The sequence below is a fragment of the Chiloscyllium plagiosum genome, unplaced genomic scaffold (genome assembly GCF_037043375.1).
Source record: "Chiloscyllium plagiosum isolate Xiang-an unplaced genomic scaffold, Cpla_swu_hap1 HiC_scaffold_13, whole genome shotgun sequence".
Taxonomy (NCBI): domain Eukaryota; kingdom Metazoa; phylum Chordata; class Chondrichthyes; order Orectolobiformes; family Hemiscylliidae; genus Chiloscyllium; species Chiloscyllium plagiosum.
Window position 1 is genome coordinate 5155278 of NW_028270151.1, and position 27799 is coordinate 5183076.

At 40.4% G+C, this 27799-nt stretch overlaps 1 protein-coding gene across 9 annotated transcripts in view; it reads left to right on the plus strand.

The window, feature by feature from the left end:
• Positions 1-27799, plus strand: part of trip12 (thyroid hormone receptor interactor 12) — a 216345-nt gene that overhangs the window by 115245 nt on the left and 73301 nt on the right. For 6 of the 9 annotated variants that reach the window (XM_043702803.2, XM_043702804.2, XM_043702806.2 and 3 more), the window contains 8 exons: positions 232-300; positions 5245-5410; positions 6367-6484; positions 12507-12663; positions 13566-13719; positions 16194-16422; positions 18112-18230; positions 18400-18598. In XM_043702803.2, the coding sequence (XP_043558738.2) occupies positions 232-300; positions 5245-5410; positions 6367-6484; positions 12507-12663; positions 13566-13719; positions 16194-16422; positions 18112-18230; positions 18400-18598 (1211 nt within the window). The remainder of the gene's footprint in view (positions 1-231; positions 301-5244; positions 5411-6366; positions 6485-12506; positions 12664-13565; positions 13720-16193; positions 16423-18111; positions 18231-18399; positions 18599-27799) is intronic. The other 3 variants (XM_043702811.2, XM_043702813.2, XM_043702812.2) reach the window with 2 other exon arrangements.

The following is a 27799-nucleotide window of genomic DNA, read 5'->3' on the forward strand; positions in this document are numbered from 1 at the left end:
GAGAACAGGCAGAAGAGCAAGGAATGTTTTCTCTGATTTTCATTGAACTGAATTGGCTATTTCTCCAAGTCTGATTCTCTCTCATCCCTAAAATGATATGCATGAAGAAAGAATCTTTTAATGTATTAATGATGCTGAATCCTGTCCAATAATTGTAGGATTGTAGCTGAAAATGATTAACTTGTGGCTTGGTATCATGAAATTAAAAGCTAACTTTTTGTTTCTGGTTAGGACAAGAAATCTGTCGAAAGTACTTGTCTGTGTTTTGCTCGGCTGGTGGATAACTTCCAACATGAAGAAGTAAGACATTTATGAGACATTTTACTGAGGGCATTCCTAGCTTATTGGGCTCGAAAGCAGTATTGCGAAATTGACAAGTCAAACTTTCTTCCGCTTTAGTTGGGAAAAATTGTATTGAATTGTAGCATGTGCTTGATTTGCAAAGCAATTTCATGTTCACTTCTAACTTAGTTTTAGCACCTGTATTACATATTGTGTTATTAAATGGAATCGTGAAACCAGCATCATTGAATAACCTAATCTTTCATTGTTTGAAAGAGCTGGATTGGATCACCAAGAGCACCTTAATGAGCCACAATCTGTTCATGTTTATCTAAAAGTCAGTTGAATTTTATTTTTAAAACAATTGTGTAATTTTTCTTTCGTCAATTAAGTGATCTTGACAACAATTCTGTCCACTCTGGAGATGTAGGTGCTTCAGTTTTAGTCAAAGTACTTAAATGACAAGAAACAATTCATTCAGATTTGTGGGAATTTGAATATACAACTTTCTGCCAATCTCTGGTAATGCAGAGTTGACTCTGCTCTAGATTTAATATTTGGGGAAACTGGCATATAATTTGAATGTATTTTATGAGGACTTCAGTGCATAGTTTTAAATATCTTACAGCCCTGCCATTTGGAATGCATTTTTGTCCAGCCATCAGTTGGGTTTCGTGATAATAATGATCCATATGATGGGAATTGAAGGAAAATTGTGGTTTTTTTACGATATTTTAATGCTATAATGTCTTAAGAATTTTGGCTGTGCAACTGTAGGAGTTTTGTTGAAAATCAGTATTCTTCTTTATTCCATTTTGCAATGGCATCTCTTATTTAAAAGCAACGACCATTGATTGCCCTCATCCCACACTCTGACATTCCTGCTCATTTTTGTCTTCTGGAGACAAGACTTACCAACTGTTCCTTCCAGCTATTCATTGCTATTGTTGACCCTGTGGATCCAGTGTCTCCCCCTTTTAGAATATCTGCTCAGATATGAATGAGATCCTTGACATTTATGTTTTCTGTGGATTGTGGTGTCAATATTATGTTGTTCACAGAAATATGGCTGATGTTGATCACACCTTTTCTTTGAGCCCTCCCTGCCTGGCTTCATCTTTCAGCACATGCAGAATCAGGGCCAGCCCACTTTGTGTGCACTTATCCCAGGATTGTACTTTGTGCTGATTCCCACTCTTGCATTTTCTATTCCTCTGAGCAACTCACCACGTTTTACCCCTTTCACCTTTCAAAACTATCATTCTTTACCACCCTCACGTGCAGTAAAATAAATGGTACCTTTACTGTGTTCCTCCCTCACCCTCCATTCCAAGATTATAGTGAAATGCAAGGATTAGCCTTCGGCTTGTTTTTTTATTGTGACACCCCCACCCATTCTTACCTCCAGCATTGAGTGGGTTAAGGGTTTTTTCTTTGAGAGGGGGTGCTGACAGCAGACTTTAATGAGACTTATGAAAGATACAAGTTCAGTGCTACTGTGAGGAGGTCATCATTTTTAATCTTTAAGATTGAGATGATGTGATAAACTGTCTCTGCTGCTGCTTTCCTTTCCACAATCTCACTTCTCTGATTTTGAGCACTGGATGAGCAGAAATTTTCTCCAGTAAAAGGAAGACCAAAGTTGCAGATTTGATCCCTTGTCCACACTTTGTTTGCCAGTTATAATCTCCATTCCTCTCCCTGGCAGTGGTCTAAATTTAGGCCACTCTGTTCTCATCTTTGGTCACATCCTCCCTCAAGCTGAGCTTCTGATCTCTTCGTTTGTACCATTAATGAGACCCCTTAATTCCACTTCTAGTATTGTCCAGTTTTGACCCTGTCTCAGCCCAGCTGCTGAAATCCCCTTCATGGCTATGTTATCTGTGGACTTGACTATACCTCGCATTCCTAGTTAGTTTCCTACATTCTACTCTTGATAAACTCAGTGCTCTAAAGCTGTGCCTGTGTTCTAACTTGTAGGCAATCTTGTTACTGTATCATCCCTGTCATAGAGGTGCATGATCTAAATTACTGGTGTGGCAGTTGGGGAAATTGCAAATAAATGTCAAACTGAACTGGTTTCCTCTAAATTAGAACATGTTTTTATTCATTCACAGGATATTGGTGTCATTGGCAAGGCCAGCATTTCATATCCATTCTTATTTGCCTTTGAGAAGGTGGTGATGAGCCACCTTCAGTACAACTGAGTGACTTTCTAGGCCATTTCAGAGAGTAGTTAAGAGTCAGTCACATAGCTGTGGGTCTGGAGTTACATACAGACCAGATCCGGTAAGGATGGCTGATTTCCTTCCCTAAGAGACATTAGCGATCTTTGGGTTTTCATAACAGCTTTTATTTCATTATCTGTGTTTAAACTCCCCAAATACTGTAATGGATTTTGAACTCATGTCTCCAAATCATTAATTTGGTCCTCTTATCCAACAGCAGACATTATTTTTTACTGTGAAGTCTGAAGACTTGGCATATTATTGTCTGTTTTTTGTATTCTGTACCACTTAATTAAATTTTAAGTTTTATAGTTTGTTCCACAGCCTTATCACTTTGCGTTATATGAACCTACAAATTTTCCGTTTTGTCACAGCCTGTTTCTGGTCAAAGAAAAATTACTGCCTGACAATTTGATCAAAAGTTATTAATTTAGATTTATTGAAATTGAATTTCATCTCTTGCATTTAACCTGTTTTCTAATCTTCTCAAATGCCCTTTTTAACTTTGTTTTGATTTCAATTCTATTTTGATTTTGTCATGAAATTTTGATACCACTCCCTTTTGGTCCATGTTGAACTCAGCATGCAGTGAACTGTAGTTGATCCAGAAATGAGCTCTGGCCCATCATGATCTGCCTTGCAACCATCGCAAAAAATTGCCCTCAACGCCTCTCTTTTCCGGTGTTCCTAAATTAGTCATATGACCATAGTTAATCAGATACATTGAACTGTCTTATTTTGAGCCATATATTTTTGGATCTTTTGCTTAAGGCATAAGAATGTTCAGTTTTATTATGCATATTTGACCATGCATCATGGGCAAGTGATTAATTATAGCAAAGTTCATCAGTGGTTCACTTCAATCCAATTGATCATTAAACAAGATTTAAAGTGACAAACTAGCATTTCGGAAACAAACAGAAATTGCTTGTGAAACACAGCAGGTCTGGCAGAATCGGCGTGAACAAAACAGAGTTATCATTGAGTCCAGTGACTCCTCTTCAGAGCTGTTCTAATGAAGAGTCACTGGACCTAAAACATAACTCTGCTTTCACCCCCACAGATACTGCCACACCTGAGTTTTGCCAGCAATTTCTGTTTTTGGTTTAGATTTCCAGAATCTGCACTTTTTTTTTTTACTTTTTGTTTTTGTACCAGGTTGTTTTTCAGTAATTTCATAGTAGATGAATTTTCTTTTGGACTGAGTGGTTACTATACAATTGCAACCATGAATTATTGAAGAACTGAGCCAAATAGACATAAAACAATCATGGTCAGAAGTCACAAGACCCCAGTTATAATCCAACAGCTTTATTTGAAATCACAGGTTTTTGAAGTGTTGCCCCTTGATCAGGTCAAGGGGCAGTGCTGCGAGAGCTTGTGATTTCACATAAACCTGTTGAACTGTAACCTGGTGTCGTGCGACTTCTGACCTTGTGCACCCCAGCCCAGCACTGGCAACTCCACATAATGTAGTCATATCACAGATTGCTTAGGAAATGTTACTCATTGCTGCTGTCCTTCCAAGTTGCTGCTTGTTCTCTTTTTAGATTGTAACTTAATCTAACTTGTATGTTTATTCATGGATCATAACGTCTCTGGTAAGGTCAGCATGTATTGTGCTTTAGGACGGTGAACCACCTTATTTGAACACCACTGAATGACTTGTTTGGGCATGCCAGAGAACTTTTGAGACTTTGTTTATTCATTCATGGGATGAGGGTATCATTGACTGGGCTAGCATTTTTTTCCCAGAGGACTGTTAAGAGCCAACCATACGGCTGTGGGTCTGGAGTCACAGCCAGGTAAGGATGACAGTTTCCTTGCCAAAGAGACATAAATGAACCATTTGGGTTTTTCTGACAATTGGCAATGGTTTCAATATTGGCTCATCATTTGACTCTTAATTCCAGATTTTTTTTTTAATATGTTGAATTCAAATTCCGCCATCTGCCTTGGCGAGATTCAAACCTGCCTTCCCAGAATGTTACCTGAGTCTCTGGATTAGCAGTCTTGTGATAACACCACCAGGCTGTCGCCTCATTGCTGTAGATTGTTGTGTGTAGGCCAGGCTGGGTATCAATGTCTTGATTTCCTTCCCATAGGGCATTAGTGAACCAGATGAGCTGTAATGGCAGCTGTGTAGTTTGGTTATCATTATTGATTTTACTTGTTTAGTTTATTGTTAAATTAGTTGAATTTAATCTCTTCAGCTGTTGTTTTGGATATGAATTCCTGTCTCATATCATTAGTCCAGGCCTCTGTTACCTGTTTGGTAAATACTACCAGAACCCTAATTATTCTGATCTTTCATCAGAACATGATTCTTGAAAATATGTGAAGAACAGCTGGAGCTTGAATCCAACGTTTGGATATTTCCAGATTTAAGTTTATTTACAGATTTTCATGATTTCATAGGTAGACAAATAAATTGGAAACTCCAGAGACTTGAAAATAGGGAAAGCATGTTCATATATTGATTTATAAAGTTTACTTGAGCTGCATTTTGTAGAAAGTTTATTTCCATTTATTATGATCATTGAAAGATGACTGTATGGAAAATATAAATTGCTAACAGCTGAGGTGCTTTCACTTGCACATAAGATTATACAAGTAGACATTCTACCATGGCAAGGAATGCTATGGCATTAGGCAGTAAAAGTGTTTGATCTTCATATTTTTGTGTGCTCCAGATCAGGTTTGTGAGAAACTTAATCTTTATTTTTATTAATAGAACTTGTTGCAGCAGGTGGCATCACGTGATTTGTTGACTAACATACAGCAACTTCTGGTGGTGACTCCCCCAATTCTCAGCTCGGGTATGTTTATCATGGTGGTCCGGATGTTCTCGTTGATGTGTTCGAACTGTCCCACTCTGGCTGTGCAGCTTATGAAGCAAAGTGAGTATTTAGCAGGATCAAGCTGCAATCAATGATCATTTAATTTGTCTGTTTGCACATACAACAGATTGTGGTTAATGTCTTGATTTTAGCTGAGTTAAGAGCAATTTGCTGTATTACTTTCAATCAGTTGGCAACGTTGGTGAAGCTTCCTTTGTTGTACAGTTTAATTTCTGAACATTTTGCTCAATGTCATTATCTTAAGCTGGTGAAGGTAATTCTTGAAATGTTTACTAAATCATTCGGGCACTTTCATTTTATAAACAATTGCTTGTAACATAGAACTTAAACATTGATAAGATTAGACAAATTGAAACTTTTCATCTTGCGTTCCTCAAGAAGCCCAGCTTAGCAAGGGAATAACAATTTGTATAATCTGATAAAAGGGTGCCGATTGGGTCATGGTTGGCATGAAGGTATTTGACTATCACTCTGCTGAAAAAACTCCAAACAGGCAGCTTGACTCTGTCCAGAGCATTGCCATAGAGGAAACAACAAAAATTGACAGTCTTCATGACCCTTTCCTCAATTTAAAATAAAATTGTCAGGTATAGGCAAATTATTTGGAAGGAACAGGGTCCTGTGAATTAATATTTGCAGTTTCTCGCTTGGGCAAATAAATCACACGGAGTTTAACTGGTAATCTTAGATTAGCTTTCAGTGCAATTCTTGGCAATCAGGATGAGTAGATAAATTTTGCCTGGAATCAAAATGTCTTCGGATGTTGGACGTGGGTGTTTTTGGATGTGCAAACACAGACTTTTATTAGGTAATAGTTTCCTTAATGAAGTTCAATGTGAAAAGCCCTGATCTGGTTTGTTGATTCAACCCAAAGCAAAACCTAATGGGTTTACCACAGGAATATGGAGGTTATGGAGTTCCAAAAGGTAGAGATCCAGGTCACATTTTTCTGAGAAAGGTAATATATAGTTGTAATTTTTTTACTACTTTTGTAGACATTGCAGAAACTCTTCGGTTTTTACTTTGCGGAGCTTCAAGTGGGGGCTGCCAAGAACAAATCGATCTTGTACCAAGAAGTCCACAAGAACTTTATGAGCTTACTTCCCTGATTTGGTGAGATATTTTGCATAATGTGTTGAAATTTTTGATTTTGATCTGTGCACCTGTCGCCCTCATTACACTCCTTATTTGTTAAAAATTGGTTGAAGAATTTGCTGCAGCTCAACTCTCATTCCATTCGATAGCATTAACTTAAAATTCCAGGAAAAGGTGGGCTAAATGCAATCTCTGCCAAACAACCTGCACAGGCACAATGGGTAAATAATCTTCTGTGCTGTAATTCTAACAATAGAATTATCTGCGCTTTCGACTCATGTTTGAGGTGCAGAAGAAGGCAATTTGCACCATTATGTCTGCACTGATGAACAAAGCTCAGACTACACTCATCCATTTCCCAGCTCTTCGCCCTTATCCCTGGAGGTTCTGACAATTGTTGATGGTACTGTGCCTTTAAGAGATGTAGTCTGTGCTGCCTCTCTTACAGAGGCGTGTTAGAACATAGAACAATACAGCACAGAACAGGCCCTTCGGCCCACGATGTTGTGCCGAACTTCTAACCTAGATTAAGTACCCATCCATGTACCTATCCAAATGCCGCTTAAAGGTCGCCAATGATTCCGACTCCACCACTCCCACGGGCAGCGCATTCCATGCCCCCACCACTCTCTGGGTAAAGAACCCACCCCTGACATCTCCCCTATACCTTCCACCCTTCACCTTAAATTTATGTCCCCTTGTAACACTCTGTTGTACCTGGGGAAAAAGTTTCTGACTGTCTACTCTATCTATTCCTCTGATCATCTTATAAACCTCTATCAAGTCACCCCTCATCCTTCGCCGTTCCAACGAGAAAAGGCCGAGAACTCTCAACCTATCCTCGTACGACTTCCTCTCCATTCCAGGCAACATCCTGGTAAATCTTCTCTGCACCCTCTCCAAAGCTTCCACATCTTTCCTAAAGTGAGGCGACCAGAACTGCACACAGTACTCCAACTGTGGCCTAACCAAAGTCCTGTACAGCTGCAACATCACTTCACGACTCTTGAATTCAATCCCTCTGCTAATGAACGATAATACTCCATAGGCCTTCTTACAAACTCTATCCACCTGAGTGGCAACCTTCAAAGATCTATGTACATAGACCCCAAGATCCCTCTGTTCCTCCACCTGACTAAGAACCCTACCATTAACCCTGTATTCCGCATTCTTATTTGTTCTTCCAAAATGGACAACCTCACACTTGGCAGGGTTGAACTCCATCTGCCACTCCTCAGCCCAGCTCTGCATCATATCTAAGTCCCTCTGCAGCCGACAACAGCCCTCCTCACTGTCCACAACTCCACCTATCTTCGTATCATCTGCAAATTTACTGACCCACCCTTCGACTCCCTCATCTAAGTCATTAATAAAAATTACAAACAGCAGAGGACCCAGAACTGATCCCTGCGGAACTCCACTTGTAACTGGGCTCCAGGCTGAGTATTTACCATCTACCACCACTCTCTGCCTTCGACCGGTTAGCCAGTTTTCTATCCAATTGGCCAAATTCCCCTCTATCCCATGCCTCCTGACTTTCCGCATAAGCCTACCATGGGGAACCTTATCAAATGCCTTACTGAAATCCATGTACACTACATCCACTGCTCTTCCCTCATCCACATGCTTGGTCACCTCCTCGAAGAATTCAATAAGACTTGTAAGGCAAGACCTACCCTTCACAAATCCGTGCTGGCTGTCCCTAATCAAGCAGTGTCTTTCCAGATACTCATAAATCCTATCCCTCAGTACCCTTTCCATTACTTTGCCTACCACAGAAGTAAGACTAACAGGCCTGTAATTCCCGGGGTTATCCCTATTCCCTTTTTTGAACAGGGGCACAACATTCGCTACTCTCCAGTCCCCTGGTACCACCCCCTTTGCCAGTGAAGACGAGAAGATCATTGCCAACGGTACTGCAATTTCCTCTCTTGCTTCCCACATAATCCTAGGATATATCCCGTCAGGCCCGGGGGACTTGTCTATCCTCAAGTTGTTCAAAATGTCCAACACATCTTCCTTTCTAACAGGTATCTCTTCTAGCTTACCAGTCCATTTCACACTCTCCTCTTCTACAATACGGTCCCTCTTCTTCGTAAATACTGAAGAGAAGTACTTGTTCAAGACCTCTCCTATCTCTTCCGACTCAATACACAGTCTCCCACTACTGTCCTTGATCGGACCTACCCTCGTTCTCGTCATTCTCTGGTTTCTCACATACGCATAAAATGCCTTGGGGTTATCCTTGATCCTATCCGCCAACGATTTTTCATGCCCTCTCTTAGCTCTCCTAATCCCTTTCTTCAGGTCCCTTCTGGCTATCCTGTATCCCTCCACTGCTCTGTCTGAATCCTGTTTCCTCAACCTTATGTAAGCCTCCTTCTTCCTCTTTACCAGACATTCAACCTCTCTCGTCAACCAAGGCTCCCTCACACGACCATTTCTTTCCTGCCTGATAGGTACATACATATCATGGACACGTCGTATCTGCTCTTTGAAAAAGTTCCACATTTCCACCACATCCTTCCCTGACAGCCTATGCTCCCAACGTATGCTCCTCAAATCCTGCCTTACAGCATCGTAATTTCCCTTCCCCCAATTATAAAATCTACCTTGTTGTGCGCACCTATCTCTCTCCATAACCAAGGTGAAAGTCACAGAATTGTGGTCACCATCACCAAAATGTTCACCCACTAACAAGCCCACCACTTGTCCCGGTTCATTACCGAGTACCAAATCCAATATGGCCTCCCCTCTGGTTGGACAATCTACATACTGCGTTAGAAAAGCTTCCTGGACACACTGCACAAACACCGCCCCATCCAATCTACTTGATCTAAAGAGCTTCCAATCAATATTTGGGAAGTTGAAGTCGCCCATGACTACGACCCTGTGGCTTCTGCACCTTTCCAAAATCTGTTTCCCAATCTGTTTCTCCACATCTCTGCTGCTATTGGGGGGCCTATAGTAAACACCCAACAAGGTGACTGCACCTTTCCTATTTCTGACTTCAGCCCATATTACCTCCAGAGGCAGATCCCCCTCAAATTTCCTTTCTGCAGCCGTTATACCATTTCTAATTAGCAATGCCACCCCCACTCCTTTTTTCCCACCCTCCCTAATCTTACTGAAACACCTGTAACCAGGAACCTCCAACAACCATTCCTGTCCCTCTTCTATCCACGTTTCCGTGATGGCCACAACATCGTAGTCCCAGGTACCGATCCACGCCTTAAGTTCACCCACCTTATTTCTGATACTCCTTGCGTTGATGTATACGCACTTGAGCCCATCTCTGTGTCCGCTAGTAGTCCCTGTCAGTGCTACCTTCTCCACAGCCCCCCTACAGTCTTGGGCATCCTGACAAACAGCTAACCTACTTGCTGGACTACAAGTCCGGATCCCATCCCCCTGCCAAATTAGTTTAAACCCCCCCGAAGAGTGCTAGCAAACCTACCCCCCAGGATATTGGTGCCCTTCTGGTTCAGGTGCAACCCGTCCTGTTTGTACAGGTCCCACCTTCCCCAGAATGCAGTCCAATTGTCCAAATATCTGAAGCCCTCCCTCCTACACCAGCCTTGCAGCCACGTGTTCAACTGCACTCTCTCCCTATTCTTTGCCTCACTGTCACGTGGCACCGGCAACAACCCAGAGATGACGACTCTGTCTGTCCTAGCTTTTAGCTTCCAGCCTAACTCCTTGAGCTCTTGAATGACCTCCCTACCCCTCTTCCTACCTATGTCGTTGGTGCCAATGTGCACCACGACTTCTGGCTGCACACCCTCCCCCTTAAGGATTCTGAAGACACGGTCTGAGACGTCTCGGACCCTAGCACCCGGGAGGCAACAAACCATCCGTGAGTCTCGCCCATGTCCACAGAACCGCCTGTCCGTCCCTCTAACTAGAGAGTCCCCTATAACTAGCGCTCTCCTCCTCTCCCCCTTTCCCTTCTGAGTCTCAGAGCCACAGACCCCTTCACTGCAGCTTACACCTGCAACGCTGCCCCCCCCAACAGTTTCCAAAGCTGTATATTTATTTTTTAGGGGAACGACCACAGGGGAATCCTGCACTGCCTGCTTCTTCCCCTTCCCACCTCTAACTGTTACCCAGCTACCTCTGTTCTCCGGCGTAACTATGTCCCTGTAGCTTCTATCAATCACCCTCTCAGCCTCTCGAATAATCCTCAGTTCATCCAACTCCAGTTCCAGTTCCCTAACTCGTTCGGTGAGGATCAGGATCTGACTGCATTTCCTGCAGACGAAGTCGGCAGGAGTATCGGTGGTCACCCCTACCTCAAACATCCTGCAGGAGGAACATTTCACCGCCTGCGCTGCCATGACTGCACACTTTCTCCAAAAACAAGAACACTGAGTCAATAACACTGAGTCACTTACCTGTGGACTTTAAAGTTAGGTTAGAGGAGGAGGGTGGGAGGGAGGCCCTACGGAAGTAGGACCTGGGGTCTAGAACACCCCTGTGTTGTCACAGGGGTGCCGACATGTCTGTTTCAGAAACAATTGGTAAGTCGCTTTGATCTGAGTGCTTAAGACAAAGGAAGCATGAGAGGGTGGAGTTGGGCTCCCTCACACCCAGGGTTTTAGTTTTGTTTTCAGTTGGGGTTTGGAGTTGCCTGTTGAAGCTGATAGATATAGCTCTTTCTCTGTTACAGCAGTTTTCTCTCTGCTGCTAGATTGCACTTAGTTCTTTCTTTCTTTTCTTCTCTTTCTTTCCTTCTTTTTCCTTTTTCCTTCTTTTTCCTTCCTTCCTTTTTTTCCTTTTTTTTCCTTCTTTTTTTTCCTTCCTTTTTTTTCCTTCCTTTTTTTCCTTCCTTTTTTTCCTTCCTTTTTTTCCTTCCTTTTTTTCCTTCCTTTTTTTCCTTCCTTCCTTCTTTCATTCAATAACACACAGGAAATCTGTTTCACTGAATTTGCCTTTTCCCAGAGTGTTTGTGATGCCGCCTTACTAGAACAATTGGTGATTCGTAGTAACATTTTACTATTTTAAGTATTTCAAAGAGTTGCAGTTATGCCAATTTTTTTTTTGTATTTGAACTGTTATAAGAATGAAGTGCATTTTGCTTAAAAATATCTTCAACTATGAAAGATCTATGCAGAGGCAAGAATGTAGAATCCTATCTGGGACACGGTGTCTTACACCTGTCTTTAGGATAAAAGTGATGGTCAAGACTATCTCCTTGTCTATATTTTGAGAGGTTTTGATCTGGTCCAATATGCAGTGCTCAAATGTTACAAAAGTTTGACTTGACCATTCTTCCAGGTAATGGTTTCCGGACTGCCAGCATCCTCTGGGTGAGAGAATTCCTCTTTTACTTCCCTCTTACTCTTCTGCTAACCCCAAACCTCTGACCCCGAGTTATTGACTCTAATGGACAAAATACCTTTTGTATTCACCCTTTCTCTGCCCCTCATAACCTTGTAAACCTCTCAGTCTCTTACTGCTACCAGGAAAACAGTCTATCTATCTAATATTTCCTTGTAGCTCAGGCCCTCAAGCAGGAGTAGCATCCTGGTAAATTTCCTTTGCACACCCTCGCGCAGTGACTTCCTTCTGACAATGTGGTCACCAGAACTGCACAGTGTTCCAGCATAAACTCTGTTCGTGCTGCCTTTCTTAAAGGCAAATATCTCCTTAACCACATTATCTACCAGTCCTGCATCACAAAGTCCTTATGATCTTCAATACTTTCCAAAATCCTACCATTCATTGTTTAATCTCTCGTCTTGTTAACCCGTAAGTACATTACCTCACTTTATTTTTCCAGGTTGAATTCGATTTGCCACTGCTGTGCCCACCTGACCAGTCTAGATTCTTGCCCAATTATTCATTTGGCAGCAAAATTCAATTTGCAATTGGCTGCCTTTTTAGTCTGATTAATCAGGTTTTATCTGTTGCTGTGGTCAGTTGAATGAGTTTGTGATTCTTCTGTCTTGAGCTGACTGTAGAATGAAACTATTCTAGTACTTTATGATTTTAATTATTAACACCATGGTAAAATATGCTTCATATTTTGCTTTTGCAGTGAATTAATGCCATGTCTACCCAAAGAAGGAATTTTTGCTGTTGATACCATGTTAAAGAAGGGAAGTGCTCAAAATACAGATGGTGCAATATGGCAGTGGCGTGATGATCGAGGTCTCTGGCATCCATACAACCGAATCGATAGTCGCATAATTGAGGTATAATATCTTTATAATTGAGGTATAATTGAGGTATAATATCCAAAGATGTGCAGGGTCAGGTGAATTGGCCATACAAAATTGCCCGTAGTGTTAGGTAAGGGGTAAATGTAGGGGTATGGGTGGGTTTCGCTTCGGCGGGTCAGTGTGGACTTGTTGGGCCGAAGGGCCTGTTTCCACACTGAGATCTTTCTTTTTTTAAGATTAGATTAGATTAATGTGGAAAATGAGCTTCATCTTTGTCTAAATTTTATAACAAGTGAGATTGGTTATTCTTGGACTAGCCTAATAAATCCAAGATAGTCCTTCAGATATTGCCTCACTTTTTTTTGTGCAATCAGCTTTCACCAAAATTTAATTGTAACTTGAGCAACTGCAACAATTCCCACCTGAAAATTAACTTGAGTCCCATTCCTTCACACTTTTTTTTTCACAAATCTCTAATAAATATTAAGGAATATTCATTAGTCTATCCCAATCCCTTATCTCAATAACAAGAACTTTTTATATGAATTTGTGCTGACACTTTATAAGCTAACAGTCACTGAATTGTAATGACTTTTGTGATCTGCAGTAGTGCTGTGTTCTGCCATATAGCACTTAGATATGTTACAGTTTAATAATTTTAGTTTATCATGGTGCACATCCACTCTTGCTGCCTGTTACTATGTACAATCAAATCAGACTTGAAAAGCTCAGCATATCTTTATATGTGCAGACATGTATTTGATATGTGGTGAGTAGTGTGCTTACAAGCCAGTGTTCCAAGCTTGGAACTGAAGTGTCCTGCATATACTGGTAAATGTTAACCAAAGTGCCTTGGACACACTGGCAAGCAGTCTAATCTTAGGTCTGCAGTAATCTTTTTGTATGCTTTGACGGTCTGTTCACATTGTTCACAGGCAGCCCATCAAGTGGGTGAGGATGAAATAAGCTTGTCAACATTGGGTCGAGTTTATACTATTGACTTTAACTCTATGCAGCAGATCAATGAGGACACTGGAACAGCCCGTGCTATTCAGAGAAAACCCAATCCGTTGGCCAACACGAACACTGGTGAGTACTATCTTCTGGATTAATCCTAAATTTTAAACTTTAAGAGGTGAGATCAGAAAACCTTGTGTATTCTAGAAGACCATAAGACATAGGAGTGGAATCAAGGCCATTTGGCCCATCGAGTCCACTCTGCCATTTAATCATTACTGATGGGTGTTTCAATTCCACTTGCCCGCACTCTCACCGTAGCCCTTAATTCTTTGTGAGATCAAGAATTTGTCAATCTTGGCCTTGAAGACACCCAACATCCCGGCTTCCATTGTGCTCTGTGGCAATGAATTCCACAGGCCCACCACACTCTGGCTGAAGAAATATCTCCTCATTTCTGTTCTAAATTGACCCCCTCTAATTTTAAGGCTATGCCCACGGGAACAGAAACAACTTCCCAGCGTCCACCGTTTCTAAGCCAAGCATTATCTTGTAAGTTTCTGAATGTAGGTTTGCTCGCTAAGCTGGAAGGTTCACTTCCAGATGTTTCATCACCATACTAGGTAACATTTTCAGTGGGCCTCCAGGCAAAGCACTGCTGCTGATTCCTGCTTTCTATTTATATGTTTGGGTTTCTTTGTAAGTTTCTTTTAGATCTCCTCTCAACCTTCTCAACTCCAATGAATACAATCCCAGGATCCTCAGCCGATCATCATATGTTAGGCCTACCATTCCAGGGATCATCTGTGTGAATCTCTGCTGGACACGCTCCAGTACCAGTATGTCCTTCTTGAGGTGTGGGGCCCAAAACTGGACACAATATTCTAAATGGGGCCTAACTAGATCTTTATAAAGTATCAGAAGCACATCACTGCTTTTATATTCCAACCCTCTTTAGATTAATGCCATCATTCTTATTAAGTTTTTTTTTGTAAGCCTGAAACCTGGAGAGTATCAAATTTGCTTTTGTAGTCTAAGATTTTTATTCTTGAAGAAAGAAAATTGGATCTCTGTAGTGCCATTATGGAATCAACATTACAAAACGCCAAAATTGTTCAATTGGATGTTTTGTAGTTACTGCCGTAATTTAGAAAAAACTGTACAGCCAATTTTGTGCACAGCACCGTCCCCTGAATAATGGTTACAGATAATCTGGTTATCAGTTTAAATGAGGCATATATGTTGGCTTAAATTATACTGCTGTTCAAGAGTGCTGAGAGATTTTTTTGTTCACTCGTGAGCAGATTGTTTTCATCTTTTGTCTAAAAGAAGCAGAGTGTTCTGCATTGGAATGCTGGCCGAGATATTGTTCAAATCTGTACAGGGAAATTTGAATTGATAACCACTGGTGCTGAATGAGACTGCCCTCATTGAGTCATAGTGGATAGCTATAATTGGCATATTTTTGTTCACTTAATTTATTTCTGTAACTTTTTTTTTATGAGCTTGTCACAGGCTTATAGGCTCAGGGTTATAATTTACAGGCTAATTGAGAAAAACACATCACTACAATCCAAGGTTTTCAGAAAAGAGTGGTTATATGAACACTGTATTAAAGGCTTGTCAATTCCATGTAGCAATGTGCCATTAAAAAATTCATTACGTTGTAAGGTGATTGCACTCTTGTGTTCTATATATTTTGTAAGTGATGTCCCTGTGTAGCCATTTTTAGTAACTTCAATTTTTTGTAAAAAAATTACAGCATCATTGTCAAAGATTCAACTGTTTTTAACCAAACGTAATTAACTGAGAATGTCAGGTCTGTTGGTATCCATCTGTGTTATGATCTAGGGTTTATTTTAGTACAAAGCCTGGATGTAAACTGTATTTTATATATTTGCCTTAAAGTAGAGAGATTTAAGTGGGACTTGCAAGTAACTGTCAGTATTCATACTCTCTGATCTCCATAATCTATTTAAATAAACCGCTAGATAGAATTTGTGACAAAAGCTGCAGTTTCCTGATCAAATAAGATTTGCTCAGGAAAATGCAACAATAATATTGGTGGATAATGATAACACAAATTGCACTTGTAGAATCCATCCATCCATTTACAGCATCCCTCAGGACATGATTGAGGAATACCTCCATCTCCATTGTGTTTGGGAGTTGTGCTGTCTTGCGCAGCAAAAGAACTCTATTGTTTGGTTAATGGTTAGTTTACAGATAGTTGATTTTTGGTAACATAGTTCTTGAATATTTTCTAGGCACAGTATGTAATATCAACCAGTGTCTTTTATAATGAATTCATTCCTTATGAAGGTAAATACCTAGAATAAAGACTGACTAACTGCTGTTGAGAGCCCTTTACAAAGCTTGATTGTAAAATTTATGTCTGGTTGTTTTGATCAGTTTTTAAACAGCTAAAAGTGGTATTAGGAAGGAAGCGGCTAATGTAACATCTATCTATCGCACTTATGACAGAACTTGTCCAATCAAACAGAACAGTAACAATTTAATTCTGATTCAGATAAATGCATTTTGTTGTTTGAAAGTCTTGGGAATTTTGGAAAAATGCATTCTGAAGTCTATGCTTTCTTGTTCAGGTGGTCACTCTGAAATGAGGAAGGATGATGCACGTGCTCAACTCATGAGGGAGGACCCAGACCTGGCTAAATGCTTTATAAAGACATTGTTTGGTGTGTTATATGAAGTGTATAGTTCATCAGCTGGACCTGCTGTCAGACACAAGTGCCTTAGAGCAATTCTTAGAATAATTTATTTTGCTGATGCTGAACTTCTGAAGGATGTTCTTAAAAATCATGCTGTTTCCAGGTTTGTGTTTATTGTAACATGCTTAGTTTCATGAAACAAAACTTTGCTGAAAATTTAAAGCTGAACTTTTGAATGTTGTGTAAGTTGAATTCCACTTTGAATAAGCAATTCTTCCAGTGTTGAGCTGTTTAAAAACAGGAGTATCAGTAATCAGACATATTCCAAGATAATTAGTAAATGAGGTGACAAATCAAAAAATATGCAGCAAATTGTGTTTTGAATTCTGTTGTGTGAACAGATGGGGAGAAGAGCTGCAATAACTTTTAAAAGGAAATTGGAAAAGTACTTGAAGGGAATAAATTCAGAGCAATGGGTAAAATTGACAGCTATCAAATGGCCAAACAGCTGTCTAAAATGCTTTCCCACTGGCACCACATCCAGTTAAATAATCTGAATTTTTTATGGAGTTGTATCTTTCTGATCAAAGGCAGAAGATGATGCCTTTTCATGAAGTTGTGGTAATGATCTGTACTACATACAGGAAGTCCCTGATCTACAAAGTCAAACCCATACATGGTTGTAATTTTAAAGACATGATGTGAACATTTCCAGTACTTATGAACAGTAGCTTGCGTACAAATTGGCTTGTGGATGGACTCCATATCAGAACCCATTCACGATCCAGGGATGCCTGTACACTTCTATAACATTTTCTAATCGTTCATTATCACTAATGTCCTTCCCTGGTCTGGCCTACATGCAATATGGTTGACTGTTAACTGCCCTCTGGGCATTTAGGGATAGGCAGTAAATGCTGGCCTAGTCGGTATTCCGTTCAGCTGATTCAGCAATGTTGCAGCTGTTGTGACTAGATAATTTTGTCTGTGCCTGAAAAACAGAACTTTGTGGTTGTGTCATAAGCTGTAATTTTCCATCAACATCAGAGCCAAATTTGATTTGAATTTGGCATTAAGGAACACCAGCAGGATTAGAACCTTTGGGAAATGGGGATAATTCCACTGGTTGAGTCAACAAATCTGAACACTAAATGCAAATTAGTGACTCGTAGATACTGATTCTGGTGTTATCCAAAACACACTTCATTCATAAAATATGTGTACACATGAGCTCAAATTTGCTGAAGTGCTGTGCAGGCTTATTCCTTTCAGTCCAAACATGACACCCTTAAGTTGTCCAACTAATTTTAAGTTAATAGGTCATGTCTACAATATACACTCATGTCAAGCATTCTCTGCTATACACAGCCTGGTGGGTTTTATAAGGTATTCAACTCCTTTGTAGGCAATAAGTGAAGGCCTTTAGACCTTCTGTTTCTATTGTCCCTAAGCTTCACTGTTTCAGCAAATCTATTTTTTTTCCCCCAAGGAGTATACTTTCATAAATATTTTTGAAAGAGCTTTTACATGACGAGGCAGCATCAGTTTCTTCAAATACAGTACATGAGTTACTTGATCATGCTTAGGTCTTATCTGCAGTATACACTTACACTTAATGTAAATGTAGCAGTCTTTGATCAATCTTAATTTGAAGTGATGTCTACACCAATTCTACTTTTTTGATTTAGTAATTCTGGTGTGATTGTAGTTTTTGGTTCTTTTATAGGTTACATAAAAATGCATTTAAAACAATTCCACTACTGCGTACCAGCAGGTTTAAAATTTTTTTTGTATGTAATTTAAATCCGTCTGCTTTTAGTATATGTAACCTGATTTTCTTGCTCCCTTTCAGCCACATTGCTTCCATGTTATCAAGTCAAGATTTCAAGATCGTTGTCGGAGCACTACAGATGGCAGAAATTTTAATGCAAAAGTTACCAGATATATTTAGTGTTTACTTTCGAAGAGAAGGCAAGGAACCTAAATACATAAATTTCCAGAATTTTAATATTTTTGAGTTTTGTGATTTCCCTCATTTAGAATTAAAGTTAATTCAGATAACTTTCTGGCAGTACAAATAGTCAGATTGTTGGGCAATTGCGGTGCAAATTGTTACTAACTTTATTATTTTTTTTGAAAGGTGTGATGCATCAGGTGAAAAATTTAGCGGAGTCTGAGACTCTACTTACCAGCCCTCCGAAGGCATGTAGTAGTGGGATAGGAACGCTGGGCACTGCTGCCACAATTAGCACAACCAACGTTGCAAGCAATACAGTTGCAGATCTCGGATCCTCCAGTTTCCCAAGTATGGATGATTCTCTGGACCTAAGTCCACAAGGGTAAGTTATTTTAAGTATTCAAATTCAGACAAGAAAGCCTCCTTACTCTGCAGTCAAGCTCAGATTGTCATAATTTATTTATGATGTTCTGACCTCTGCTATTAATCAACTTATTAGTAGAGGCCTGTTATGACGTCTCTTTAAATGAGTAGCAGTTTGGCCTAATCTGTTGATCAGTGCATTTTAGTCATTGTCATGCAGCATGCGAACAGACCCTACAGACCAGATAGTCTATGCCGACCAGATAGTCTATGCCAACCAGAATCGTGAACTAAACTGGTCCCACCTGCCTGTGCTTGGCCCAAATCCTTCCAAACATTTCTTATCTAAATGTCTTGTAAACATTGTAGCTGTACACACTTACTCTGGAAGTTCATTCCACACAAATCACTCTGTAAAATACAGCACAGAATTTGACCGTTCAGTCTAACTCATCCATCCTGATCTGACCACCTCGTTCCATTTGCCAGCATTTGTTGTAATTGTACCCACTTAGCCCACTTCCTCTGGCACCTTGATCCATACATGCACCACCCTTTGTGTGAAAAGGTTGTCCCTCAGGTCCCTATTAAATATTTTCTCCTTATCTTAAATCTAATCTAATCTTAAATCTTCTGGCTTTGGACTCCCCTACCCTGTGGAAAAAAAAATCCTTGGCTATTCACTCTATCCATGTCCCTTGTGATTCTATAGACCTCTAATAAGGTCACTCTTCAGCCTTCTATGCTTCAAGGGAAAGTTGCCCCAGTCTATTCACCCTCTCCCTGTAGCCCCCTATTCCAATTCCAGCAATATCCTTGAAATCTTTTCTTAACCTCTTCAAGTTTAACAACACCTGCTCCCTGATAGTTGAAAGAATTTAACACACTTCAAAAAGTGTCCTCACCAATGTACTGCACAGGCACAACATGATATCCCAACTCCTATACTCAGTGCACTGATTAGTGAAGGCAAGCGTACCAAAAGTACCTTCACTACTCTGTCTACCTGCAACTCCACTTTCAAGGAACTCTGAACTGTATTCCAAGGTCTGTTTGTTCAGCAACACTCCCCAGGACCTGACCATTAAGTGTATAAGGTAAAAACAATGACTGCAGATTTTGGAAACCAGATTTTGGATTAGTGGTGCTGGAAGAGCACAGAGTTCAGGCAGCATCGGAGGAAGTCCTGCTCTGATTTACTTTTCCAAGACGCAGCACCTCACATTTATCTAGATTAAACTCCATCTGCCACTCCTCAGCCCATTGGCTCATCTGATCAAGATCCTATCATACTCTGAGCTAACAATCTTCACTGTCTATTACACCTCCAATTTTGATGTCCTATACAAACTTACTAACCGTAGCTCCTATATTCGCATTCACGTTATTTATATAAATGACAAATAGCAATGGACCCAGCAGCAATCCTTGCAGCACACAGGCTCCAGTCTGAAAAGCAACCCTCCATCAACATTGCCACAAGTGAACGTTTGGTTGTTTAAAATGTCATTTTTAACTCAGCTGTATTAAACATGTATACTGTGCCAATATCATGAGTAGATTCAGCAAATGGTTTGTGCAGGCACTACACTTGTGTGCATTGAATGGAAATGAGGCCCAACCTGGGTGCAGAACGAAAATAATTTTTGGTACACCTGGAATTTGCTCCATTGAGTACTACAACTGTCTCACCTTAGTTATTTCAATGAATGCCAATTAAGTAAATGATAGCAAATTACAAGTACCTAACCATGAAACAAAATCAAAACATTCACCAGCTATTGAACGCAAAACAAAAAAGTAATATCTCCTTCCTCTCTTCACCAGATTCCTGAATTTAGCACTTTATTAATCGTTGTACTTCTGGTCACTATTTGCTGCAACAGGCTTTTCCAGATTACAGAACTGAGTTGTAGAACATAGAACAGAACAGTAGTCTCTCTCTCTCTCTCTCTCTCTCTCTCTCTCTCTCTCTCTCTCTCTCTCTCTCTCTCTCTCTCTCTCTCTCTCTCTCTCTCTCTCTCTAATCTGAGCGAGATCCTGGTAAACCTCTCTTGCACCTTCTCCAAGGCCTCCGCATCCTTCCTGAAGTGTGGCAATTAGAACTGCATATAATACTCCAAATGTGGCCTAACTAAAGTTTTATGGAGCTACAACATGACCTGCTAGTTTACATACTCAGTGCCTTGACCAATGAAGGCAAGTTTGTCACTTGCTTTCATTGCCACCTTATGTGCTTGTGTTGCCACTTGAGGGAGCTATGGACTGCTAAGGGTTCTGCCACTTGCTGTATATTTTTCTTTTGCATTTTATCTCCTAAATTGGATCATCTCACACTCAGAGCTGAAAATGTGTTGCTGGAAAAGCGCAGTAGGTCAGGGAACAGGAGAATCGACGTTTCGGGCATAAGCCCTTCTTCCTGAAGAAGGGCTTATGCCCGAAACGTCGATTCTCCTGTTCCCTGGATGCTGCCTGACCTGCGCTTTTCCAGCAACACATTTTCAGCTCTGATCTCCAGCATCTGCAGACCTAATTTTCTCCTCATCTCACACTCATTCAAATTAAACCGTTTCCCTGCCCAGCATATATAACTGATTTATGTCCTGCTTATCTGTTGACAGTCTTCCTCACTATCCATAACTCTTCCAATTTTCGTGTTAGAGCAGCACGGTGGCACAGTGGTTAGCACTGCTGCCTCACAGCGCCAGAGACCTGGGTTCAATTCCTGCCTCAGGCGACTGACTGTGTGGAGTTTGCACATTCTGCCCGTGTCTGCGTGGGTTTCCTCCGGGTGCTCCGGTTTCCTCCCACAATCCAAAAATGTGCAGGTTAGGTGAATTGGCCATGCTAAATTGCCTGTAGTGTTAGATGAAGGGGTAAATGTAGGGGAATGGGTCTGGGTGGGTTACGCTTCAGCGGGTCGGTGTGGACTTGTTGGGCAGAAGGGCCTGTTTCCACACTGTAAGTAATCTAATCTGGTTTCCTCCCACAGCCCAGAGATGTGCAGATTAGGTGAATTGGTCATGCTAAATTGCCCATAGTGTTCAGGGGGGTGTAGGTTAGGCGCATTAGTCAGCAGTAAATGTAGGGGAATGGGTCTGGGTGGGTTACTCTTCGGGGGATTGGTGTGGACGTATTGGGCTGAAGGGCCTGTTTCCACACTATATAGGGATTCTAATTTGCAAATTTACTAATCAGATCATCTCCATTTTTCATTCAAATCACATATATCTTTAAATACCTTACAAACAACAGAAGTCCTAGCACTGATCATTCTGGAGCACCACAGGCTTCCAGTCAGAAAAACACCCCTCAGCAATTACCTTCTGTTTCTTATGACCAAGCCAATTTTGTATCCAACTTAGCAACTCTCTGTGGATCCCATGTGGCATAATCTTCTGGACCAGTCCAAATGAGGAACCTTGTCAAATGCTTTAAAGTCCATGAAGACAGCATCCCCTTCCCTACTCTCATTGATCACTCAAAAAGCTCAGATTTACCAGACAAAACTTCTCTGCGCAAAGCCATGGTGACTACCCCTAATAAGTCCACTCTGAGTAAACCTTTCCTAAACAATCTTCTACAGTGATTTCCCAACCACTGATGTAGGCTTGCTGGCCTATAATTTTCTCGATTTATCCCTGTTGTCCTCTTCAAACAAAGGAAGAACATTAGCTGTTCTCCAATCTTCTGGGATCTCACCCATGGCTAAAGAAGATTAAAAAGATCTTTTCCTTGGCCTCCCTCAGTAACCGTGACTTCCTTACCTTAATGCTTTTAAGGCACCCAACATGACTAACTCCTTAATATTGACATGCCCTAGAATATCAACATACTCCTCTCTAATCTTACCACGATGCATGTCCTTCTCAGTGATGCAAAGTACCCATTTAAGGAACATGCCCACTTCCTATGGCTCCACACACACATACTTCCCTTTGTCCTTTTAAATGGATTTACTCTTTCCCTAGCTACCCTCTTGCTTTTAAAAATGCCTTGGGGTTTTCTTTAATTCTACATGCCAGGGATGTTTCATGGCCCCTGTTAGCCCTCCTAATTCCTTACTTAAGTTCATTCCTGCTTCCTTCATATTCCTCAAGGAACTTGTCTGATTTCAGTTCCTTGTCTAATTTTAGTTTCATAAACTTTACATATGCTTCTCTTTTTCTTTGAGATTAAATTTTTGATAAATTGTCATCCAGGGTCCTCAAATCTTGCTGTCCTTATTTTTCATCTTGACCGGAATGTGCTGATCAACTGGCCTTTTAAAAGACTCCCACATATCAAACAGCCACTACCAATTTAATTTTTCCAGTTTCTTCCTATTGCTGTTGTCATTAGCTTTCCCCCCCCAGTTTAGCACTTTCACTAAAGACTAGTCTTATCCATAACAATTTTAATATTTAGTCATAGTCATATAGCTGTACAGCATGGAACAGACCTTTGGTCCAACTCATCTATGCTGACCAGATATCCTAAATTCATCTAGTCCCATTTGCCAGCACTTGGCCCATATCCCCCAAACCCTTCCTATTCATATATCCATCTAGATGCCTTTTAAATGTTGCAATTGTACCAGCCTCCACCACTTGCTCTGGCAGTTCATTCCATACATGCACCACCCTCTGCATGAAAATGTTGCTCCTTAGGATCCCTTTTAAATCTTGCCCCTCTCACCTTAAACCTATGCCCTCTGGTTTTGGACACTCCCTCCCTGGGGAAAAAGATCTTGTCTATTTACCCTATCCATGCCCCTTGATTTTATAAACCTCTATAAGGTCGCCCCTTAACCTCTGTTCCAGGGAAAACTGCTTACTGATCACTGTTCCCAAAATGCTGCCCTGCTGAAACTTCAGTCACCTGGCCAGGTTCATTCACTGATGTAAGGCCTAGTATGGCCACCTTCCCTTGCTGGGGTCTACTTAGATATTGTTTCAAGAAGTCCTGTAAATCATTTAAACCTGTTGCACTAAGGGAGTCCCAGTCAATATTGAGGAAGTTGAAGCCACCCACTACTGCAATAGGGTTGTTATCTCGAGGTTTGAAAAGATTTGTAGCTCAGGTTGAGGTTTTGGATGTAGGTTTGAACCTTCAAGCTCAGCGAGCAAACCTACATCCAGGATTGTTATATGGAGCATTTTTTTGCACTGAAGTATTGTTAATTGTATTCATTTAAGTTTCAGATTTCAATTTTCTCTAAATACCCTGCACAGGGAAGCAGATTGATCAGATGCTGAAATGTTATTTTCAGGACCGCTTCCTTAAACTACCCTCCCTCTCCCCCCAAAAAAATTCTTGTTACTTCATTTAAATGTAAATGCTAGTCCTCCACATTTTAAATGCACAAAACAGCCCATGTGCCAGAAATCTGAAATAAAAACAGAAAATTCTCAGCAAGTCTCACAGCAACTTTGGGGAGAGACTGATTTTGTTACAGATGGGTATCAATTGATGAGAAATTTATATTTCTTTTTGTCTTTGTATCTTCCCTTAAAGTAAGGGAAGAACTTGTTTTCAGTGTAATGGTTTATACACCCTCAAAGTCCCCTGAAATGCTTCAGAGCCAGTGCACTAGTTTTGAAGTAAAACATTGGAAAATGTACCAGTCATTTTGCAAAAGCAAGTTACCCTCAAAAGAGGACTCTGATAACTGATCAGGTAATTTAACTGATGGTAAAGTATGTGTCACCAGACTTTAAATTTGAAATGAGTTCTGGAACTCATACAGAATGGGTAATTGATATAGTCTTGGTATACCAGTATTGGAAGCTGAGCCTATCTTGTTCACTAACTGGTTTTCTGTTCTGCATACTATGGGAGCAATTGTGCCTCAATTGTGGCAAGATTGAAGTGTTGAGCCATCTCAAATGTCCGAGTCGCACAGATGGGGAAGAAGAGTGGAAAGGCAGTTGTGATTTAAAAATAAAACAAGGGGAACAAATGAATATTTCTGCAATTCTAAATGTGAATCTCAGATGGAATGCTGCCTCCCTACTGCCTGATCAAGGATGTCACTGGCTGTAGGGCCTCTAAAGCGGCTATCCCAGACTTTCCCTCAGTGCAAAATGCCAGTTAATGTAGAAGTAAAATTATTGAGTGAATGAACATGTGGCTGGAGAAATCGGATAAGGGGGAAAGCTTTTAGATTTCGGTGGCATTAATACTAGTTCTGAGCCAGGTAGGACCTATACAAGAAGGGTGGGTTACACCTCAACGTACTGTTATGGGGAGATTCGCTCATTGTGTTGGGTAAGACTTAAACCCAAGCTTGTTGGGGGATGGGAATTGGGGAATTCAAATGGAAGGAAAATAAAAATGGTTGAGATGTAGAGCTGTCATGAATATTAGAGTGCAAGGCTGATCGGAGAAACAGATATAGCATCAAACAGTGTCAAAATAGGTAATTTTGGAAAATATGAGGCAGCAATAAAGTTACTCTGTCTGAATACATGCAACATTCACAGCAAGATAGATGGGTTGAAAAATATATAATTTGTCATTGTGGAGATATGGCTGTAAGTTGACAAAAGCTGGGAAATGAATGTTCAAAGACAATCACTGTGTAGGAAGGGTGGGCATAAAGGATCAAGAGAGAGAATGGTGCTGCGAGTTCTTGGATTGACAGGAAAAAAACTGCAGAACCTACCCGGGTGAGTTGGGAAGGTGCAGTAAATAAATAGAAGTTAATCAGTCATTGTAATTGAGGGCACAGTATAAATCAAAATTAGAGTTAATGTACCAAGGTTAGATGAAAGGCTGACCTTTCATCTATATATCATTTGGGTAAATCTAATGACCCCCAATACTGGAGGACAATTTCGTGAAATGTGTATAAGAGTTTTCTTGTGCAGTGTGTTGAAAAACCAGTTTGGCTTAGCCTATTCTACATCATGTACTACTGGATGAGAAAGGAGTAATTAATAATTTTGGAGAACTATGAAGGAAGAAGGGCAAGTTGATTATGGTGGACTGGAAAAATACATTAGAAGTTATGACTGTAAGTGAGCAATTCATAGTAGTTAACAAATTAATACTTGGTTCATACAGCATACATTTACTTTGAGGCATCCAAACCTAATGGGAAAAGTGAGTCAACTATGGGTAGCAAAAGAAACTGTAGATCTTATTTGGTCAAAGGAGAAGCTTAAAGTAGCTGAAAAGTGGTAAGCCTCAAGTTTGGGAGCATTTTAGAATTCAACAATGGAAGAAAGAAACATATCCGACAGAATGTGGATGCACACTATCAAGAAACAAATGATCTGTAACCCTTTCTGTAGGTATATTAAAAGGAAAAGGTCAGTAAAGACAAATGTAGTTCCATTACAGACAGAGACTGAATTTATAAAGAGACATGGCAGAGAAACTAAATAATTACTTTGTCTTCAGAGGATGATACAAGATATTTCCCAGAACTAGAGGTCATGACAATGAGGTATTGAAAGAAGCTAGTATTAGCAAAACAAAGGGGACTAAAAATAGGTATATCCCCAAGACTTGATGCTTGACTCCTCATAGCATTGGCACAGATGACTTTAGAGATAATGGATGCCTCGTTGATCATCCAAAATTCTATAGTTTCTACAACAATGTGATGAGATTGGAAGGTTGTAAATGTAACCTTGCTATTAAGAAAGCAGAGAGGAAAGGGAGAACCTGTTACACTGGCCCGAGCCGAGAAAATGTTAAAATCTGTTAGGATTTGGTCATTGGACTTTTAGCAAATAATGTTCTGATTGGGCAGAGTCATTGTGGATTTATGGAAGGGAAATCATGTCAGACAAATATGTTAGCATTATTTTTGAAGCTTCCTGTGGGAACCAGGGATAGGACGCAACTTGCGATATGGACCCATATATTAGATTAGTAAAGAAAATTAGTACATAGGATAGAGAGAAAAATGGGTCAAGAATTAACAGGCAGAAAGCCGTTTAAAAAAAAATCATTCTCTGGTTGGTAGGGTAGCGCAAGAATTACTGCTAGAGTTCCAGCTATTTGCAAGCTGCATCGATAATATAGATGTGACAAAAAAATGCACAATTTCCAAATTTGATGGCATAGAATGAGATGGGAATGAGTTAGTGTATGATGCAAAGAGGTTTCAAGGTGATTAATACAGGAAGATGGCAGATGAAATATAATGTGGATAAGTGTGAGGTTCTCCACTTGGAAGAGGAACAGGGGTTTTGCATTCATAAGTCACTGCATGTGCAGCAAGCAATTAGGAAGGCAAATGGAATGTTAGCTTTCTTCAGAAGAAGATTTAGAGTACAGGAGTGAAAGGTTTATGCTTCATTTTTACAGAAGTTTGAGACCACAGCTAGATGTTGTAAAGAAATAAAAACAACTTTCTGGAAAAGCTCAGCAGGTCTGGCATAATCGGTGCAGAGAAATCAGTTAACATTGCGGGTCCAGTGATCCTTCCTTCCTCGGAGTCCTCAGGAAGGATCATCAGACCTGAAGCGTTAACTCTGATTTCTCTTCACTGACACTTCCAGACCTGCTGAGCTTTTGCAGCAACTTCTGCTTTTGCTTCTGGTTTATAACATCTGCAGTTCTCTTGAGTTTTTAATTGGGTGTTGTGAAGCTTTGGTCCCCTTGGCGAAAGAAGGTTTATACTTGCCAGCGAAGGGAGTGCAGCGATAGTGAATGCAGACAAGATAGTTCCCTCGGCTGTGAATTGAAAACCAGGGGGAGGTAATCTCAGTAAGGAAAAACTATTTTGGATTGTGATGTGGAATTTCTTCAGGACTGGCTGGTGAATATTCTATACCCTAAAAGCTTAATCATTGAATATGTTCAGTGCATTGATTTATGGACTTATTGACACTAATGATATGAATGTCTGGATTGTGTAGGAAAATGATATTGAGGATGGCTAATCCATCACGATCTACAATGTCAGAACAAGCTTGAGGGGCTAAATGGCTGATGCATACGGTTCTAAATTATTTCATTCTGGGTATTTCAAGACTTGCACATTTTGTGTCTCATAAATTTTGAGGAAATCCTATGTTAACAGTTGGACTTTGATCATAAGATCTAGGAGTAAGCCATCTGGCCCTTTTGAGTTTGCTCTGCCATTCAATAAGGTCATGGCTAATGTTCTTATGGCCTCACTCCACTTACACTCAACCTCTCACTGTACCCCTTAATTCCTTCATTGTTCAAAATAAATCTCACTTCGCTTTAAAAACGTTTACTGAAATAGAGTCAACTACTT